Source organism: Myotis myotis, unplaced genomic scaffold, assembly GCF_014108235.1.
Source record: "Myotis myotis isolate mMyoMyo1 unplaced genomic scaffold, mMyoMyo1.p scaffold_m19_p_7, whole genome shotgun sequence".
Taxonomy (NCBI): Eukaryota; Metazoa; Chordata; class Mammalia; order Chiroptera; family Vespertilionidae; genus Myotis; species Myotis myotis.
The window spans coordinates 65076440-65095492 of NW_023416379.1; the positions used below are offsets into that span (position 1 = coordinate 65076440).

At 34.3% G+C, this 19053-nt stretch overlaps 1 protein-coding gene and 1 pseudogene across 26 annotated transcripts in view; one reads left to right on the forward strand and one right to left on the reverse strand.

The window, feature by feature from the left end:
• Window positions 1-19053, reverse strand: part of RIMS1 (regulating synaptic membrane exocytosis 1) — a 412050-nt gene that overhangs the window by 83219 nt on the left and 309778 nt on the right. For 11 of the 26 annotated variants that reach the window (XM_036317890.1, XM_036317881.1, XM_036317888.1 and 8 more), the window contains 2 exons: window positions 17634-17705; window positions 10195-10307 (listed from right to left, as the gene is read on the reverse strand). In XM_036317890.1, coding sequence (XP_036173783.1) covers window positions 10195-10307; window positions 17634-17705 — 185 coding nt within the window. Of the gene's footprint in view, window positions 1-2685; window positions 2775-10194; window positions 10308-11359; window positions 11543-17633; window positions 17706-19053 lie in introns of those variants that run through there. The other 15 variants (XM_036317896.1, XM_036317895.1, XM_036317870.1 and 12 more) reach the window with 3 other exon arrangements.
• LOC118660894 lies at window positions 15192-15335 on the forward strand (annotated as a pseudogene).

Sequence of the window (19053 nt, forward strand, 5' to 3'; positions counted from 1 at the left end):
ATTTTTCACATTTTCAAAAAATGGAAAACTATGATGCTCTCTTTACTCTGTTCCTAATATCCAGCATTTTTAAATTTGCCAATTACCAAGACTATATATATTAAGAGAAAAAAATGACCACTTGTATTTTATATTATTATGTTCTATTGTTTATTTTCCAATTAAAATATAACATATTCCTTGCATGTGTATTTTTATTTTTAGTCACAGAAGGGAAGTAAGAAACTTTGATAAAATAGGTATATGACCCCTACACATATACAATATATGTACATAAAGATTGAATGTTTGAAATATTTTAACTACATGTAATGCCTCAGTTCTGGCTCATTTTCCTAGAATGAATTTCAATTTGCGAGGGTAGAAATATGTCAAATTGTTTCCCTTGCGCCCTTGTATGATTTTTTGAACGTAAAAGACTTTACTATAATAATATAAACCATAAAACGAAGATAACATCTATCCAGCATGAGAAACATAAAACGCAACAATAACACACATCAATTAAAAATACCATGTTGTCTTACAAGCTTTTAAAGAAAATAACCTGTGCTTTGGTAGATGATTGAATTGTAATGCTGGCATAGGTGAAATAGGCAAATGGTATACATAATTTCTCAAATCTCACTGTAGCCAAAACCACAAGACTATCTCTTGTTTTAGCAGCTGACTGTCACTGAACTGTCAAAAACAAAACTCGGGATTTCCCCCAGAGACATCACTTTCAGTGTCAAAACTGCCAAGCCCCAGAGTATCACTGAAAATACTAGTCAGATATTTGACAGATAAGAAAGCCAGGCTCTAGACGGAAGGATCTGTCATTTTTACCTCGTCCTTTTGTGTTACACAGGGGTAAATAGCTCTTTAAATGCATTTCGGTTTTTAAGGTAGCACTGACTCCTCCTGAGGCACACCTAACGTGACCTTCCAGAAAAGCTGCCCATCAATGAAGAATTCTCTGGGAAATAACAAAATCATTTCCTGAGGCATCTTGTTGTTTATCCAAGTGATCTCTAAGTGTTTATCCATAATTATTCATTATTCCAATTACACTGGTGTTAACAAAACCTTGAAAGATTTAATGTGGCACATATGCTAAATTGAACATCAATTTTTGACGGTCTCTCCCCTATTTTTTTTTTTTCAGTAAAAATGTTCACACATTTTAAAGTCTGTAAAATAAATTACAATACTTAAGAGACATATATATATCTGTAAAGAAAAAAAATCACATTGCCTACCATGGCTAACATCTGTCTGCCTTCTATTCTCCTCAACACTTCCCTCTACAAATCCAGGAGGAAAGGGGGAACCTGTACTGCTCAACAGGGCACTTCTTGCAAATTGAAGTTTGGTTAATACATGTTAAATACCTTGAAGTCTTAAAAGCCTGTAATACTATTATAAATAACCACATTTGAATCAGCAGGACAGGAAATAGGGTAAAAAAAAATAAAACCACACAAGAATTTTGAATTGTTTTATATGGCTGCTTCACAGTCTATATCGCTAAAATTTAAAGAGAAGGCCAGAATGACAACTACAATTTCAGTTTGGGTGGGGGGAGGGGGGAAGGATAAATCAGACACTTTTAGTAATGGAATTCTAAATATTTATGAGTAAACATTCATAAATATTCATAAGAAATGTTCAGGAAAAGCACTCCCCTGGAAAATTAAGAAACTTGAACCTTCAAAATCTTCACATACAATAACAGGAAATGAATCACCTGGTCTAATATCTACTAAGTATGCATATAATAAAGACGTAAATAAAATTGAAACCCTTTTCTACTTAATGGTATTTAAAATAATGCTGGTTCCTGAGAACACACAGGTTATTTATTGTTAACAAAAGTCAAGTAACATATTTGTTCTTATAGTGTGTTTCACAAGCATGGTATGCTATTAAAATAGTTATGCAAATACCATCTATACAATAACAAATGCAACAGTAAATTATTAAATAATTTTTATATGAATTTCAAATAAATAAGATTAATGTTAATAGTTCCATAGCAGCCGAAACCGGTTTGGCTCAGTGGATAGAGCGTTGGCCTGTGGACTGAAAGGTTCCAGGTTCGATTCCGGTCAAGGGTATGTACCTGGGTTGCGGGCACATCCCCAGTAGGAGATGTGCAGGAGGCAGCTGATCAATGTTTCTCTCTCATCGATGTTTCTAACTCTCTATCTCTCTCCCTTCCTCTCTGTAAAAAATCAATAAAATATATTTTTTTAAAAAAATAGTTCCATAGCAATTATATTTTGTATGACTTAGCATACAAAATATAATTGCCAATATTTAAAGAATTATAGGTAATTTCTTTGAGCATTTTAAATAAAAACCTGCACTTTAAAATATACTTGACTAGAGACAGTCCTTAAATACCCCTATTATCTTGTTAAAATAATAATTATAAATTTTATTAAACAGAAAATCAAAAAGCAAAAAATGGTATTCAACTTTTTGTTCCTGTTTAAATCATTTAATCACTTGACATCTAATGACCTTTTATTCTGTGTATAAATAACATATTTTTCAGGCTAAAGGAAATTCATATTTGTAGAAAAAATAGTATGATGCTTTATATAATTCAAAATTGCTTCCAAAAGACAAAAGTAATGCACTTATATCTAAAGGCATATAAATTAGATATTTATTATAACAATAACATTTTTTTCTCACCTGATGTCATTTAATTTCTGGTTCTGTTTTGATCTTCTTATATCATTATTTCGATGCCCCCAAACTACATTCATGGGCTCTTTAAAACTGTCCAAGAAATGTAGCAGAGAGGGAAAAATTGGCTTACTTTTAGAATGAATAATTTAAAATATGCCTACAAAGCAGTTTGTGAAGCCTAAAATGATATGGTTTCTCCGCTTTTAATTTTAACATAAAGGCAGCAGGTAAACGATAAACTGTAATATGAACATTTACAGTTCCTCAGTTAACTTATCAACCCCAAGAATGTGCTGTGTTTATTCAAATACACTGGCTTTGTTTTCTCAAGTTGCATGGTAATTTGAGGGCAAGCCAGGTATTGGAAAATTTAGCTGCGTGGTGAAAAGTCAGGTCATCAGGGGCAGGTAGGACCCCTAAGTGGGCCCCTCCCAGATACTGGTGTTGTGAGTGGTGGATGTCACAGCAACATGGACATTTGACAGAACCTGGGCTGTGGAGTCAGAACCTGGTTCTGCCTCACAACGGCTTTGTTACTTAGGCATTCCACTTCCCCCCTCTGATTCTCTTCCCACTAAAACAGGAGATGATACCTTCCTCACAGTTGTGCACATCGTGTTACCACAAGTATGTGGTATTGCAGGCACAGTAGATACTAAGTAAATGCTGTCTGAATGTTGGAGAACCTGTTAGAGCAGTGGTTCTCAACCTTCTGGCCCTTTAAATACAGTTCCTCATGCTGCGACCCAACCATAAAATTATTTTTGTTGCTACTTCATAACTGTAATGTTGCTACTATTATGAATCGTAATGTAAATATCTGATATGCAGGATGGTCTTAGGAGATCCCTGTGAAAGGGTCCTTCGACCGCCAAAGGGGTCACGACCCACAGGTTGAGAACCGCTGTGTTAGAGCAAGATGGTTGAGAACAAGGTCTCTCGAGTGAGGCTAGAAGCTAGTTCCCTGTTGTACCACTTACCAAGTTTATGACTGGTAGAGAGTCAAATTTTTCATTTTTCTAAACTTTAGCTTTCTTGGTTAGAAAATGAGGATATTAATACTTATGTCTAAGGTTGTTGTTAAAATTATTACGAGATAAATATATAACAGTAGAGCCACTGAAAGTGCTCCTTAAATTCTATTTACCATTGAAAATGTTAACAGTGCATTACACCTCTCTTTCTGTGTTTTGCAAATATGTATATGCTGGGAAATTACATACTGGTCCCCACAGTAAGGGTAACTAACTGTTCCAGTTTGCCCAGAAGTATCCTGGTTTTAGCACCGAAAAGTCTTGCATCTTGGGAAACATCTGAGTCCTCCACAAACTTTGACCATTGGTTGTCCTACCAGCTTAGCCACCATTCATCAAAAGCAAGCTCTCAATAGGATCTCCGCATCCTGTACTGTCAGCTAGGTCTGGCATGCCCCTGCCCTCATCTACCCAGGGAGCACTCAAGGTATGTGAATTCTCCAATATGATCGAGCCTAGTAAAGATCAGCCCACAGGAGCAGGGTTTCTATGCAAAACAAGTTCTTTTCTTTCTTATGGTGTATGTGAGTCTAAGATCTGACTTTGAAATATTTCCTGAACTTGCTTCTATCCTTTTTGGCTTTTCAAACTTGTTGTGGCTAAGCATATCCCCAAGAAGAGGGCAGCATCCTCTGCCTTGCCTGGATGCATTTTGGGACAGGCCTCTTCGGTTGTCTTCAGCCACATGGTCTGTTCTGTGAGGCAGATTCACATCCTGTGTTCCAGGAAGACTCCGCAGTGTGAGGACACATCTCAGTGACACAAGGACCTTGTAAAAATGCAACTATATAACATGCTCTGTAGAGGGCCTCTGAATGTGCATACTTCCTACAGACTTTAGCTTGTATTGCTTAGGGATTTTGTTTTGTTTTGATTAGCTCATTATGACTTTTGGTTAGTATTAATATGTACGGAAGAGCTCTAAATAAAGAATTATTTTATTTTCCTTTCTTTTGGTTAAAAGAATTAGATCATGACTCATTTCCAATATAAACATTTAATGCTTTAATTATACTAAAAGTTATCTTGCAAATACTAACAAATTCTTATAAATCTAGGTACCAATGCACTGGCTATTTTTGTACTACAGAATCTAAAATTGTGTCTCTGGCATCTGAATTAAAAATGAATGACGGCCAGAAATCTATGTAAAATCTAAGAACCAAACCATCTTAATCACATTGAATAATATTTTATTTGTTATTAATATATATTTATTGACTAGTATGTAAGACATTATGCCAGAGTATGCATTATTTGCCAGAATATATATATTTGTAAATTCAAACTAAAATAAGTAACTGAATATTAGCTCACATTTCCACACTATAACACCGAGATACATAAAACATACCTTAATACTAGGAGTTAGGGATAATGTATTTGGGATTCTATTAAAAAAGAATCCACTACAGCACAGTGGCAGTAGGTTAAAAGTGAGACCCCTGGGCTCATATTCTACTACTCATGAGCAGTGTGAATGGGTCAATCTCTTAATCTCGCTAACCTGAGTTTATCATTCATAATAGGGATGATGCTACTCTCAGGACTTTTAGAGTTACTATGGACAACAAACTGATTCAATCATTAATCTGAAAATATTGAGTAAATGTATTTTATTAAATTATAAAGCATTATATAATTTTAAGCATTATAAGACTTATTTCATTAAGCAAAAACTCATGTTCAAATATTTAACTATCAGGACAAAAATGACACTGAATAGAAAATGATGTGAGTGGCACATGAGAGTGGGATGAGTGTGCATGTACTTGAAACTCAAGTCCAAAGCCAAAAAATCAAATGTGATCCAAAAGACAGTAAGATAGGATGTCGACAATGTGCCAACACAGCAGGCCGAATGGTTTCCCTTCTCTGTCCCTTGGGAAGATAGAATTGATGGGCATTATAACAATATTGATATCATGAGGAGTAATATTTTGGCAGCTACCTTCTAGATCAGTGATGGCGAACCTATGACATGCGTGTCAGAGGTGACACGCGAACTCATTTTTTTTGGTTGATTTTTCTTTGTTAAATGGCATTTAAATATATAAAATAAATATCAAAAATATAAATCTTTATTTTCCTATGGTTGCAAATATCAAAAAATTTCTATATGTGACACGGCACCAGAGTTAAGTTAGGGTTCTTCAAAATGCTGACATGCCGAGCTCAAAAGGTTCGCCATCACTGTTCTAGACACATGACTGCAGTGGGAACCAAACATTCAACAGGATTACTGCTATCTATAAGAGAAAATCAAGGGATTTTCTATTCCTTTGTACCATATACTACCCTGAACAGAAAGTATGAATTAAATCGTTATCTATAGAGCAGGGCAAACAAACAGAAACATATAAAATAAGAATGGTTTTCTAGTTGTCAGTGCAGATAAATATTCTTAATTTTAATAGTTTCTTCTTTGATGTGAACTGCTCACAATACAAAATAATACCAAATGTCCTACAAAATCATTGCAGGGAAAAAAACTACTGTTAAATAATGTTGCTCATTTCAATAAATACTTTTATAAAACTTTCTCATATATTATGAAAGAAAGGAACAATTTTAAATGGTTAAAAAGTTACATTAATATTTACCTTTTGTGGAAGAGTTATATTTTTCTTGTTCTTCAATGAATTAAATGCACATAATGATGGAAACAAAAGAAAGAAATCAGCAAATTTATAGTTAGACATGAAAATGTGAATCAACACAATGGTATGAATAATAGAAAGGTATAACATGTAACGTTACATGATAAATTACAATGACAAACATGAGGAAGTCTCAAGTATGGTTCTAAAATTAACCAAAGAAAGAATGAATACAGCGATTTTAGAGATTTAAAATATAAACAGAAACTGGAAAATTAATACATTTGGAATTTGAAAAGAATATTTTATGGTATTTTTTTTCTTGTTTTATAAGAATTAAAAATATTTCAGCATAAATTTTACTAAAACATTTTAACACATTGTGACTTTGTATTGTAAAACTATTTAAATATATTTAATGTTCATAACTAACATAATTTATTTAAAAATATAGCACTTCAGATAATTTGAAATTTAATATAATCAGTGACAAAAATAATTGCATTTTTTTACTAGAAGTAGGCATTTTCTTTTCCATCATGAAAAATATTCTGTAACATTTTCCACATGGGAAAAATCTAATTTAAGAAATTCTTTTTTCCTTTTCAAATGAATGATAATAAAATATGTCATGGTGAAATTGTTCTTTGGGGACTATATTTCTTAGATATTTCATAAGGCTTTACACCAACCTCCATGTTGGTACACTAATTACTGAGAAATAATAGCCTATTTAAGTATTTCTAAAGAGGAATATCATTAGATTATGGGTAGCAGATATAATAACAAGACAAATTAAATATAAGTGGCACAGCATGTGTTAATTCATGAACAATCTTTAAACATATTTTCTCTAAAAGATATCCAGTTGAGAACAAAAAAAGTATCATTTGGTTTCAGAAAACCATACAACACTTTTATGCAACCAATATGTATGTAAGGGTGACACTGGAATACAACATTGAAATATAACCAGATAAATTTCTTGGAAGTCTTTGTTCTCAATTATCACAATACCATTTGAGTTGCCTAAATTTTAAGGCTATTTTTTCGGCTACTGTATCTCAAAATCTGTACTTTTATCAACCCTCTTCTTTTCCCCTAACAAAATTTTAACATAAATTCCATGTAACATTCCTAAATCAAAAACAACACTGTGAAATACAGTGTTATAAAAAATTAAGTAAAAATGCTTTTTCAAATGATCTGGTGGCCTTTAAAATAACACATATTGCTTTTATAGTATAAAGAGAGTAGTAAAACTGAGTTATAGAAAAACAAAACAAACAAACAAAAAACCCCAAACTAATAATCTCAGCATGAATCCTAGACACAACAATGTAGACAACAGTATCCAGAAACTGTGCTTTAATAAAGTTATTTATAACATTAACAGGAAATTGTATCACTCTCCAGGAATTTAAACCATTGGGAATATTAGCTCTTACCAATCAACTGCTATCAGTTCAATTTTTATTAAAAAAGAAAAAATACCCTCTTCAAAATTAAAAAACAAACAAAAAAAGAAGACTGGAAGGAAGTCAAGCACAGTAGAGCCTTAATAAATTGCAAATAAACTGCATTCATCTTCAAAGAAGACAGAACTAAAGTTTAACAAATAATATCAAAAGAAAAAAAGATAATTCTGTAGCCCTAAGAACAACAATGCAATCAATGTTAAGTAGAACGTGCTAAATTCTGTCTAGTCCATGGGTCAAATTAGAAGTGTACTTTTAAAAACATATTTTAGGATACTCAAAAGACGTCAATTTGAAATAAATCAATTGCGAACTGTTCAATTTGAAATAAATCAATAATAAGATGATGGACATTATTTACCCAAAGCACATATTAACATCATAAAATAAACCAAATCTATTTCAATTACAGAAGAACACAGATATAACATGTGTTGTCATATTCTTAATAGGTTGAATTTATAAAACCGTGATTTTCAGGAAACTCAAGTAAGTGTTTACTAGTGTCTTTGTGATGTTAAGTAGCAAAATAACGCCTCCAATTTCATCCCCAGCCACCCCTTTCTTACCACCTCAATTCAATCCTTACAAATTGATGATTTATCTGAAAGACAACTGTGAATATGAATAATAATAAATAGTAATGTTGATATTAAATAGAACATGAGCTTTTTTAAACACTCAAATCCAGCATACAATCCAACTGATTTCAAAGATGCAATTCTTATTTTACAGAAATAATATAACTGTAATCTCACTATATGAGAGTTATAAGCAGTACCCTTATTAGATCTGAACCTAAAGTGTTTCAGCAACTGGAGGAAATGCAAAGAATTTTAGGAACACATGACTTTTTAGATTTTAATCTTAAGCAAGATATGGCCAGTAATACTAAGTTTGCAGCTAAATACCAGAATGCATAGTTTGTTTAGTTGTGCAACAGGAAGTCATGACTGGATAATTTACATAAACACCAAATTTTATTTTTTAAAAGTAAATTTTAAATCCATTTCATCTAGGCTATTGCTATTGCTAATTACAGTCTTGATAACACAAATTGTGAATTATCTTCTCAAAATGTTCCCAAGAAAAAAGAAAGCTTATTAAACATATGAATGAGAATTCCAGGGAATTGCTATTTTAGAAAAGAAAGTCAGATTTTTCACATAGCCTTATATTTTCCCAAATGACTAAATAAGTACCTGTATATGAAACCTGAATAGCAAAGCATAAAATATCAATGGGACGTACAACTTTAAAAAAATAATACAAATCCAGAGATTACTATAGCGGCATTCCTCTATGAATAAGTGGATACTTCTTAAAATGTACACTAATTTTTCTATAACCAAGTATTCTGCTTACAAATTCTGTCATATCAGTCTTGGAAACAATGCATTTATCTTTTTAGAACTTTAACATTCTGTGATACATTCAATAGAGCACTTCAATTAAGTGAGGAAACAGGTACCCAACACTCTCAACTCAGAGTGGAATACAAGTAAACATCGCTAACAACCAACACTGTTGAAAAATATTCAAGATGTTAACCTTTCAGTTGTCTCAAAAAAATAAAGATTTATAATACATGTTTTAAATGTAAGTCTACTGCATTTATATTACAACCCTAAATTAAAAATTATTCCAGGAAACTGCTTAACAATTCCCTGTTAAGGTATGTGATAACATATACAGTACTGATAATTCATCATTTCACCTACTGAGAAATGGAATAGCACCTTGGATCACATGAAGGACACAGTGACTATTTTAACCCAATATTTAAATTATCTTGCCCAGATATTTTAGGGAATTTATTTCCATTATCAAAACACTCCCCCCACCCAATTCCAAGAAAATAAAACAGTGTGTATATTCTTAAAAAAAGGAAATTCTAAGTAACACAAATTGTTAACAAAACACTAAACTGTGTATTCTAAATCACTTCTTATCAAATTTATACAAAAACACAAGACCTTGCAAATAATTTAAAATAAAACACATTAGTAAAGCCTTCTATGTGATCAAGTATTTAATCAAGGATATATCTGAAAAACAAGGTCAAATAAATCTTCCTTTAAAAGAATATACCATATTGCACTGAGGTTTTAAAAATTTAATTTTCCTTCTTTGTCCTTTGTAAAAAAGGTATCTGCAGGGCTCAATCCTTCCTTTCAATAGACCATCTAAAATTCAATCATTCACTCACTCAGCAAAAACACAGTCTACACCATGAACCATTATAACTTGGTGCTGGGAATAAAATTCTAAGAAACTGAAATTCTTAGGATTCAGCAAGCTACATGTAATCACAATACTATTTGTTTACTAAAAGATGTATCAAAAGAGGTAGTTCTCAAATCCAAGATTTTTGGACAATGATCTCTCTTTAGCGAATACCTTGTTCTATACTGCCGCTTCTCACGGGCACTTGTGGGAGCTGTCTGCCCCTCCGGCTGCTGAAGGAAGTGTCCGCGGGAGGAGAGTGGGATGGACTTCCTTGTCTGTGTGTCCTGTGGACAAACCACAAAGGGGGGAAATGAAACGATAAAATCCCAAGAAGGCCTGACAAAAACCCTTTCCTTCTTCCTGTCACTATCAACACAGCATAAAACCCCTAACGAGGCCTTTGGAAGGAAACTCAAATACTTTGTGTGATATGTGTAAAAGTATTTATTACAAGAAGGGGCTAAAAGAGGAAGGGCAGTGTGTCACACAGTTCTGCATAATAAATTCCCAACCGGAGCAGAATCGGACTCACTTCTTTTCATGAACTTTCCAAGAAACTGTGGCTTTCTGTTAGGTTATCAATTTTCGGTGGTGCTGAGCCAAATATATCTAATCCCAGCCTCTGAATCTTCACAGCATGGGTACATTAGTTAAGAAAGGCTGTTACCTAAACTGCTACTATTTAATCAACATTTTTACCGAGAATTATTTATAAGTGGTAAAAATAGTTATAGTTGCAGACATTTTATAAATCAGCATTTACTTTATTTTAAAATAGGAAAATCTTGAAAGATATTTAAAAATAAATAACCTTGGACACATGTTATGAAATTACAAATAAAAATGTTAGAAGCAGACAGATATGTTACCACCGTGCATGAGTAAGCTGACCTCTATTTGCTGGCATTGAAACATACTTTCTTTTCACTAAAGACCTTTAAAACTAAGCTTTTACTAAGCACCTATAAAATGTGTTTCTTTAAATTTCTTATACTTTTTAAAGCAAATAGACATTTAATTCCACATAATTTCTTATAAAGAATTTATATACTTAAAAATATATATATATATGAATATGCCACAAACAGATGGAAGGACATAACACAGCCAAATTTAATCATCAATGAGAGCTAATTGGCAGAAACTAGAGTACCACCAGCACAGTGGAGATAGATGCAAGTAAGAGAGGATGTGGGAGAGGTTCAAGTGTCACAAGGAGAGGACCAAAAGTCATGGTGTCATAATGAGTGAAAGCGTGGAGTGCTCAGGAAGGTACAACACCACACCAACACCCGGAGGCAGGACATGAATGCTGGGCGGGACACTGAACAGCGACCTGGTCAGAAGCGGAGAAGGTGGCGCCGACCCTCCGGGGGCAAGGTGGTGGGCAGAACACAGGGTTCTGACCCTAGACTGCTCACTCGACCTCGAGCGAGCGGGGTGCTTTCCCCTAAGGACTGGCTGATCAGTCGCTCTTGGGGCTGCGTATCCCCTTCTAGAAAGACATGGTGGGAGAACCCTAAAACATTAGGGTCAAAAGAGATCTTCAGTCAGCAGCAGGTTCACATGAGCTTTGACACCAACACATCTGTCCAAGGAAAACCTGGTTACTCTTACACGACAGTTATTTTTAAGACCCAGGAGGAAACCCATCGTGCAATGAAGGAAATGCAGTTCAATTCACACTGGCAGGTTATTGCAAATATGCACGCCATGTGGTTTTAGAAGGCTAGATTCCTTCACTGTAATGAAGTTCTTATAAGTTCCATAAGGGCAGAGACTTCTGTCTGTCTGTCCTTCTCTCCCTCTCCTCTCTCTCTCTTTTTTTTTACTCAGCTGTATCTCTAGGACTTAGAACAGAGCTGAACAAGAGAAAGAGCTCATAAAGATACCCTATTCAAATGTCAGTATGATTAGAATAATGACCACAGGGATACTTTAAACACTTGTTTTCAGGAAGAAACATACACTGCAGAACTCTGGGTATATATTTTTACAATGTCTATGCCTACTTTACTCTGCAATAGGAAAGTGTGTACCAAGTAGCAAAGGAAGACATCTTCTGAGGTTAATTAACAGTCCAACAAATTAAAATGACGTAATAAGATGGAGAATGCTTCATTCCTGAACTGGCTAAATGCAAAAGGCAGATATAGGGATATCATGTCCTTTAATATCTAAAAATATCTAAAACTATCTAAAAATATAGTTGTCCATAAACTGACAGTTATCTCAATATGAAATTCAAAATTATTATGAAGCCAATTTATGAGTTAAGGATTAATATTTAAGAACTGATATTTATATATACAGTAGTCTCCCCTTATCCACACTTTTGCTTTTCATGGTTTCAGTTACCCAGTCAACTGTGACCCAAAAATATTAAAAGAAAAATTGCAGAAATAAATAATTGTACGTTTTAAATTGCATGCCATTCTGAGTAGCACATGAAATCTCCTGTGGTGCCCACCCTATCTTACCCGGGATGTGAATCATCCCTTTGCCCAGGGTATTTACAATGTAGGTGTGTTACCTGCCTTTGAGTCACTTAGTAGCCACCTCAGTTATCAAATCAGTTATGAGAGAGAGAGAGAGAGAGAGAGAGAGAGAGAGAGAGACACACTACATTCACGTAACTTTTATTACTGTGTATTGTTTTACTGTTCTATTACTTATCATTGTTAATTCTTACTGTGCCTAATTTATAAATTAAACTTTATCACAGGTATGTATGTATAGGCAAAAACATAGTGTATATAGGGTCTGTACTATCTGAAGTTTCAGGCATCCACAGGGGGTCTTGGAAGGTATCCCCAGTGGATAAGTAAGGACTACTGTACAGTATGGGGAAATAGTAGGTTTACAGCTGTTCATGTAGAAAATAAAACAATAATTAATACCAATACAATAATAAACTGTTTCCCATACTCACAACTGTAAACTTACTTTTGCCCTACCCTGTATTTATGCTTATTTAATACAGGTATGGGTTTTTGTCTTTTTCTTCATTTGCAGTATGTATCTTAAATTATATACCTGATTTGTATTATTTTTACAGTGACAGAAGCTTGTACTGATTCGGGTTAATCATTTCTCACCAGATCTATTTATTTCTCTGACAGGAACTTAAAGTCTCTTAGTAACAAAACAGTTCCTGCCATCAGCCAAACTATAACAAATATGAAAGCACAGACCAAAGGGGAGGCACAGAAAACCACTGTGCCTGCAGAAGAGAGAGCAGTGTGTCAGGGAGGCTGAATCACAGGCAGAGAAACTGAGGACAGCTCAATGCAGACCGTGAAGAGAGAAGAGCAAGGTTTTGGAGATGAGAGATAACGGCCCCAAGTACAGTTTGTTTTAGTCAAAACGAAAGGAGACTTAATCAAGAAATTCTGAGGGACAGGAGTGAAATCTCGAGAGAATCCAGGCTGTGGAGCCTTATCTTTTCAATGAAATGGTATGTGCTAAGAATGTAAGAATGAAAGAGATGAAGAACAACCATAATAGAGAATGGAACAGAAGAGAATGAGAGATAAGTAGAATGATAGTGACAACTTTTCTTCACTGAGCATCAAAATGAAGCCATCTACACATGCCAGGCACTGGGGCTATGTGTGTATACATGTATGTATGTTTGTATGGCTGAATGTGTTGTATATATGTATATATGTATGCACACATACACCCATATGTATGTTCTTTGTTTGTATATCACAACAGCTCTGAGAAGTGTTATTATCCCTATTTTATGGATGGGAAAACTGAGGACCATAGAGTGACTTGCAAAAAGACAGAAACTGTGGTAAAGGCAAGATCCACACAGATCTTGGAGCTCCAACTTTTCTCCATTTTCTGCCTATTGAGGTAGAATATACTCCTATGAGGGAAAAAAAAGAAAGTTCACGCCCCTGGGCATACTATTAATCTTGTCAGACAAATATAAATATGTGTTCAAGTATCAAATTTTTCAGTAAGATTTCATAGTATTGGCTTCTGAGAGTTTGAAGGAACAAAACATTGAAAATGGCATTGCGTGAACATCTAATCTGCTATATATGTCTATACATATCTCATATTTTTTAAACAAAAACATTGAGTCTTCTGGAGAAAAATTCTAACTAAACCTCAGTGTGTGTGACTCTAGTCCACCATCCACAAATCCATATCCAACTACTGAGTTCTATCCATACCTACACTCTTCACCTAAGACTATTGTTTAAGACTTGAACTTAAGTAAAACACATTTCTCACCAAAACCTTAGATGGCTAGTCAGACATGTCTGTTGCAGTAAGCGGACTTGCAATAAATTGTGTCTGTTGCAACTTAACAATATAGTTGTGTTTTTAAAAGACTTTTTAAAGGATGAACATGTATGTGCTATTTAAGGTCAAATCTTCAAAATGGTTCCTCCTATAATGGCCATGTCAGGCTTAAACAAGCTCTTTCCAGTAGCATCAGAACAACATAAAAAGCACACTCAAGTAATTCTAAATACTAGTCCTGACGAAACATCTCTCCGTTAGGATAAAGAGTGTAGGTCCCACAAGAAGAGGCCACTAGCATAGGATGCAGGAATGGTGCTAGCAGTTCACTGGGTAGAATTCACATGAGGGTGAAAAGTCAGACTTTTACTGAGGCATTTCCTCAAAGAATCTGAAGCACCGTTTTAAACAGCCAGGCACAAAAGTCAGAGAGGTCTGTTCTGCCTGTGTTCTATATGCAAATGATCAACATATCTTTCAAGATATTTTCTTACAAGGCTGTTGCTCATAAGGCCCAGTTTATTTAGGCCAACAAAGGACCTTCAAAATTATAATCCTTATTCAGCAAATTGTTCTAGAAGCTAAGGCATAACTGTGTGGTATGACTCCTTTGGGGAAGTCATTAATTCCCAAACGCAAAAAATCAGCGTAACCAGCATTCATACTGTGACCTCAATTCACCTATAGTTAGATGTCAACTCAAGGTATCTTCTAATGAAATAAAATGAGAACAAACTTTGAAAATCCAAAACAATTCTTCTTTTGTTAGCTAGCTATTCAACAATTCACTTCAAAACTAGGTGTGTAATTTACACTCCAATAAAAATCAATAAGGAGTGTTATTATAATCAAACAAATTTACACACCTGAAAGGTTTGGGTTTTCTTTATTAAAACCTACAGGCAACCCCCTGGCAATGGGAAAGGAGACGCCTGATTGGTGGTGTTGCTCTTATATCAATCAGGGGCAAAGCAGATGTACAGTCCTTAGTTCATCCTAGCTTGATGCCTATGTCGGTGGCCAGGGCTGTTCATGCCTGAGGCACACACACAAAAGCAAACAAACAAAAACCTATAGGCAAAGTAAGTAAAGGCAAGAGTAATATGAATATGGTCCTTAAGCAGCAAATATCTGAGATTGGGAGTCAATTACATCCTGCTATTCTCACTGAAGGGAGGATTTGTGTTTACAGATCTTTTCAGTGCTGCAGAGAGAGAGGCCCAGATATCATTCATCTGGAGTTAAGCACCTTTAGTTGATCTAGAATCATCAAACATTTTGCAAAACAGTATCTTATTGTAAACAAATAAAAACTTGTTCATTGATACATCCTAAATACATACAAAATAAATAAGCATGAATGAAATGAAAAGAATACATTGAGGAAATTTTTCAGTCTTGTCAAAATAATTGAAATTGTGTGTGCATGAGACAGCGAGGTTATAAATAATGGTTGAAGATTAAAAACTTAATAAGTTTAAGGTGTCTACAGTGCTAGTAAAGAGATTGCAGTTAGCTGAGTTGACACTAAAGAATATATAAATAGAAACATAATTAGTATTATTTCATCTATCTATATCTACCTATCTACCTATCTAGCTATCTGATCTATCTAAAATACTAAAATTCTGGGCTTCTCTTCCTTGCTCAAAGTCCAATTCCTTTGTAAAACTGAATTCCAACTCAACACTTTTTTGTTTCCCAGATCCTTTTTCCATTCTTCAGTTCTCTCAATAGTTAATATCTTCAAAGACCATTAGGCAGTAATAAATTCCATCTCCCCTTCCCTTCTCCCTTGATGTGACTAATACCTACTCATGTTTCTGACCCCAGCTCAGAGGTAAATATCTTCTGGAAAATCTTCCTTTTTCCCTGCTCACTATTTTACTCCATGAACTTAGCACAATAGTTTGGCACATGTTTGTTAATTGACTGAATGTGTTACACCGATTCTATCTCAACCAAAAACTATTTTAACAGCCTCACTGGTGTCTTGCATCTACCTTCAGAACTTTCAATCTGCCTTCCAAAATGCTGTCAAAGTGATCAAACTTAAAATGAATCATGTACCTCCAGGTTGAAAGCACATCCATTAATGGATTATGGAATAAAGCAGAAAGTAAAACTCTGTAGCATGGCCCGCAAGGGCATCCATAACATAATCTTTAAGGATTTCTCCAGTTTTATTTTCAGACATCTTTCCCATCTCCTGTATCCTATTCTCCCTTCCCAAATGGGTATGGTTTCCTCAAACTTAAGAGGATATTTCAGCCCTAGTCGGTTTGGCTCAGTGGATAGAGCGTTGGCCTCCAGACTGAAGGGTTCCAGGTTCGATTCTGGTCAAGGGCACATGTCTGAGCTGTGGGCTCGATCCCCAGTAGGGGATGTCCAAGAGGCAGCCATTCAATGATTCTCTCTCATCATTGATGTTTCTATTTCTCCCTTCCTCTCTGAAATCAGTAAATATATATAGATATGGATATTTCAAGCCTCAGTGCTTTCTCATATTGTTCCCTTCTCATGCAATATTCTACTCTTCACATCTGCTTTTATATATCTGGATTTAACTCAAGTGACACCTGTTTATAAAATATTTCCTAACTCATCAGCACCCACTCTTTTCCCTGTGTTCTCACTGTAAATAGTGCATATTTTTATGATACTTGAATATGCTTATTCATTCACATCTATCTCACCCTCCATGTTTTCAATAATAGTTGGATGAATAAATATGTTAATTGGATTTTTGGTTTTTTTCTTAAAACTATGTAAAATGTGAACAAATACCTTGCACTCAAAATATTCAAAAAATTTGCAGAATTAGAGGAATTACACAAATGAAAGATCAACAATCCTTATAATTTCTAAGTTAACTCAACAAATATCTTTGGTTGAAATATACAAGTATAATCTTAGATTATCCATTTGTAGGAAACCAATTTTTAAAAGGCATTATTCAGGTAAATAACATATACTCAAATAACAAATATTTGCATATTTAGGTACTATATTCATTGTTAACACTTCAATAATCTCAGAAACAAAATATGAATGTCCTAATATGTATACAAAAATAAGTATGCATTTAATTCTCTTTAAAAATCAGAATAATCACTAAAATTTATACATGAGATTTTCCTTGATCCCTAAGATATAAGGGCTGCCTTCAAGTCACTCTTGTTTTTTTTTTGATGACACTATTCCCATAGGTGATTTATTTACACAAATGTCTTTCACTATCACCATCTGTGTATAAGAGCTGATCTGATCATATAAAATCCGAGTGAAGGGACCCTGAATGTATTAGTAAAACAGAAGATGACTGCACAGCACAACACCGAGCCTACCTTTCTGCATCAGAAGCAATGCCTTTCCTAGTCTGTTTTTGGATGCTAGATCTTTCAGATTTTCTGGAGTGCCTGTGGAATGAAGTGTTAAAAAAACACAAAATATATGATGAATAAAGCTGCGGTAATATCATACAATGATAAAAGCAACAGGCATGAAAAATGGCAACCATCTTACCTAATGGTTTTGTCAGTCAGTACTTTTTAAAATGAAATAAAAATCAGAACTTGTGCTGTGTGGAAGACACAAATTGTCCAACGGGAGACAACAAGCTGACATTCCATTAGTCTAGATGGGCAAGTCAACAGTAATGGCTTAACAGGGACTCCTGCTGAGCACCTGTGCCTCCCCTAATGAGTAAACAAATCCAATGGTGGATGCAGTGATGACAGACGTGATGACAGCAATGGTTTAGGTGCTAAAAGACCACAAAGGGGTGAAGTGACTTCATTTTACAAGTTGAAACTTGGTGTTACAAAGATGTTTCCTTTGTTTTTTTTTTCTCCCACAGAATTATGAAGAGAAGAAAATGCTATAGCGAAACGTCTGACATAAGTCAGAGTATTTTAAATTAACTATTAAAATGATCATAAAGATGCCTTTGCAATTATATATAGCTCTCTTTTTTTGCAATTATATAACATTTTAAAAAGCCAATCACATCACAAATCAAAGAACTAATAATGTTCCCAATTTACTCCATGACCCCAAAGTACATATGTACACTGAACATCTGGGACTCCAAATGCATTTTCCCAAAGAAATAATGTTTATATTATAAAGCTTATCTCCCAAAGGCAGCTTACATATGCCTACTTAACCTAAAATGTGTCTGGACTGCAATATATTTGAAATAAATATAAAATATCATGGTGAAGAAACTCGCATACAAAAACAAAAAAAGAAAAGAAAAAAGAAACCATTAAATAAAACTGTATTTTTTCTCAATCATTGATTGCCTATGATTTATACTTATTTTTATTTCCCAATATTCCTTCCTTTCAAAAAATGTTAAGGAGGCAACTGCTTGTCTTTTTTAAAGATATAATTGACATGTAACATTATATTAGCTTAGGTGTTCAACAAGTGATTTGATATTTGCATATATTGCAAAATGGTCACCACAATAGGTCCAGTCAACATCCATCAACACACGAAGTTACAAGTCTTTCCTGTGAAGAGAACTTTTAAGACTACTCTCTCCCCTTTACTCTGCTTACTTATTAATGCCAGATATCCTTAGTGTTAAACATATATTATGCCAAGCCCTGTTAGGCACTAGGGACACATATCAAAGTACAAAGTCTGCCTTCACAGGGTGCAGAGGCCTCTGGGGACTGCTCATTTCTTCCAATTGGCATTTTATTGGTAGAAGACAAGTAAGCAACAACAACAAAACCCCTCAAACAAGTAATCTAT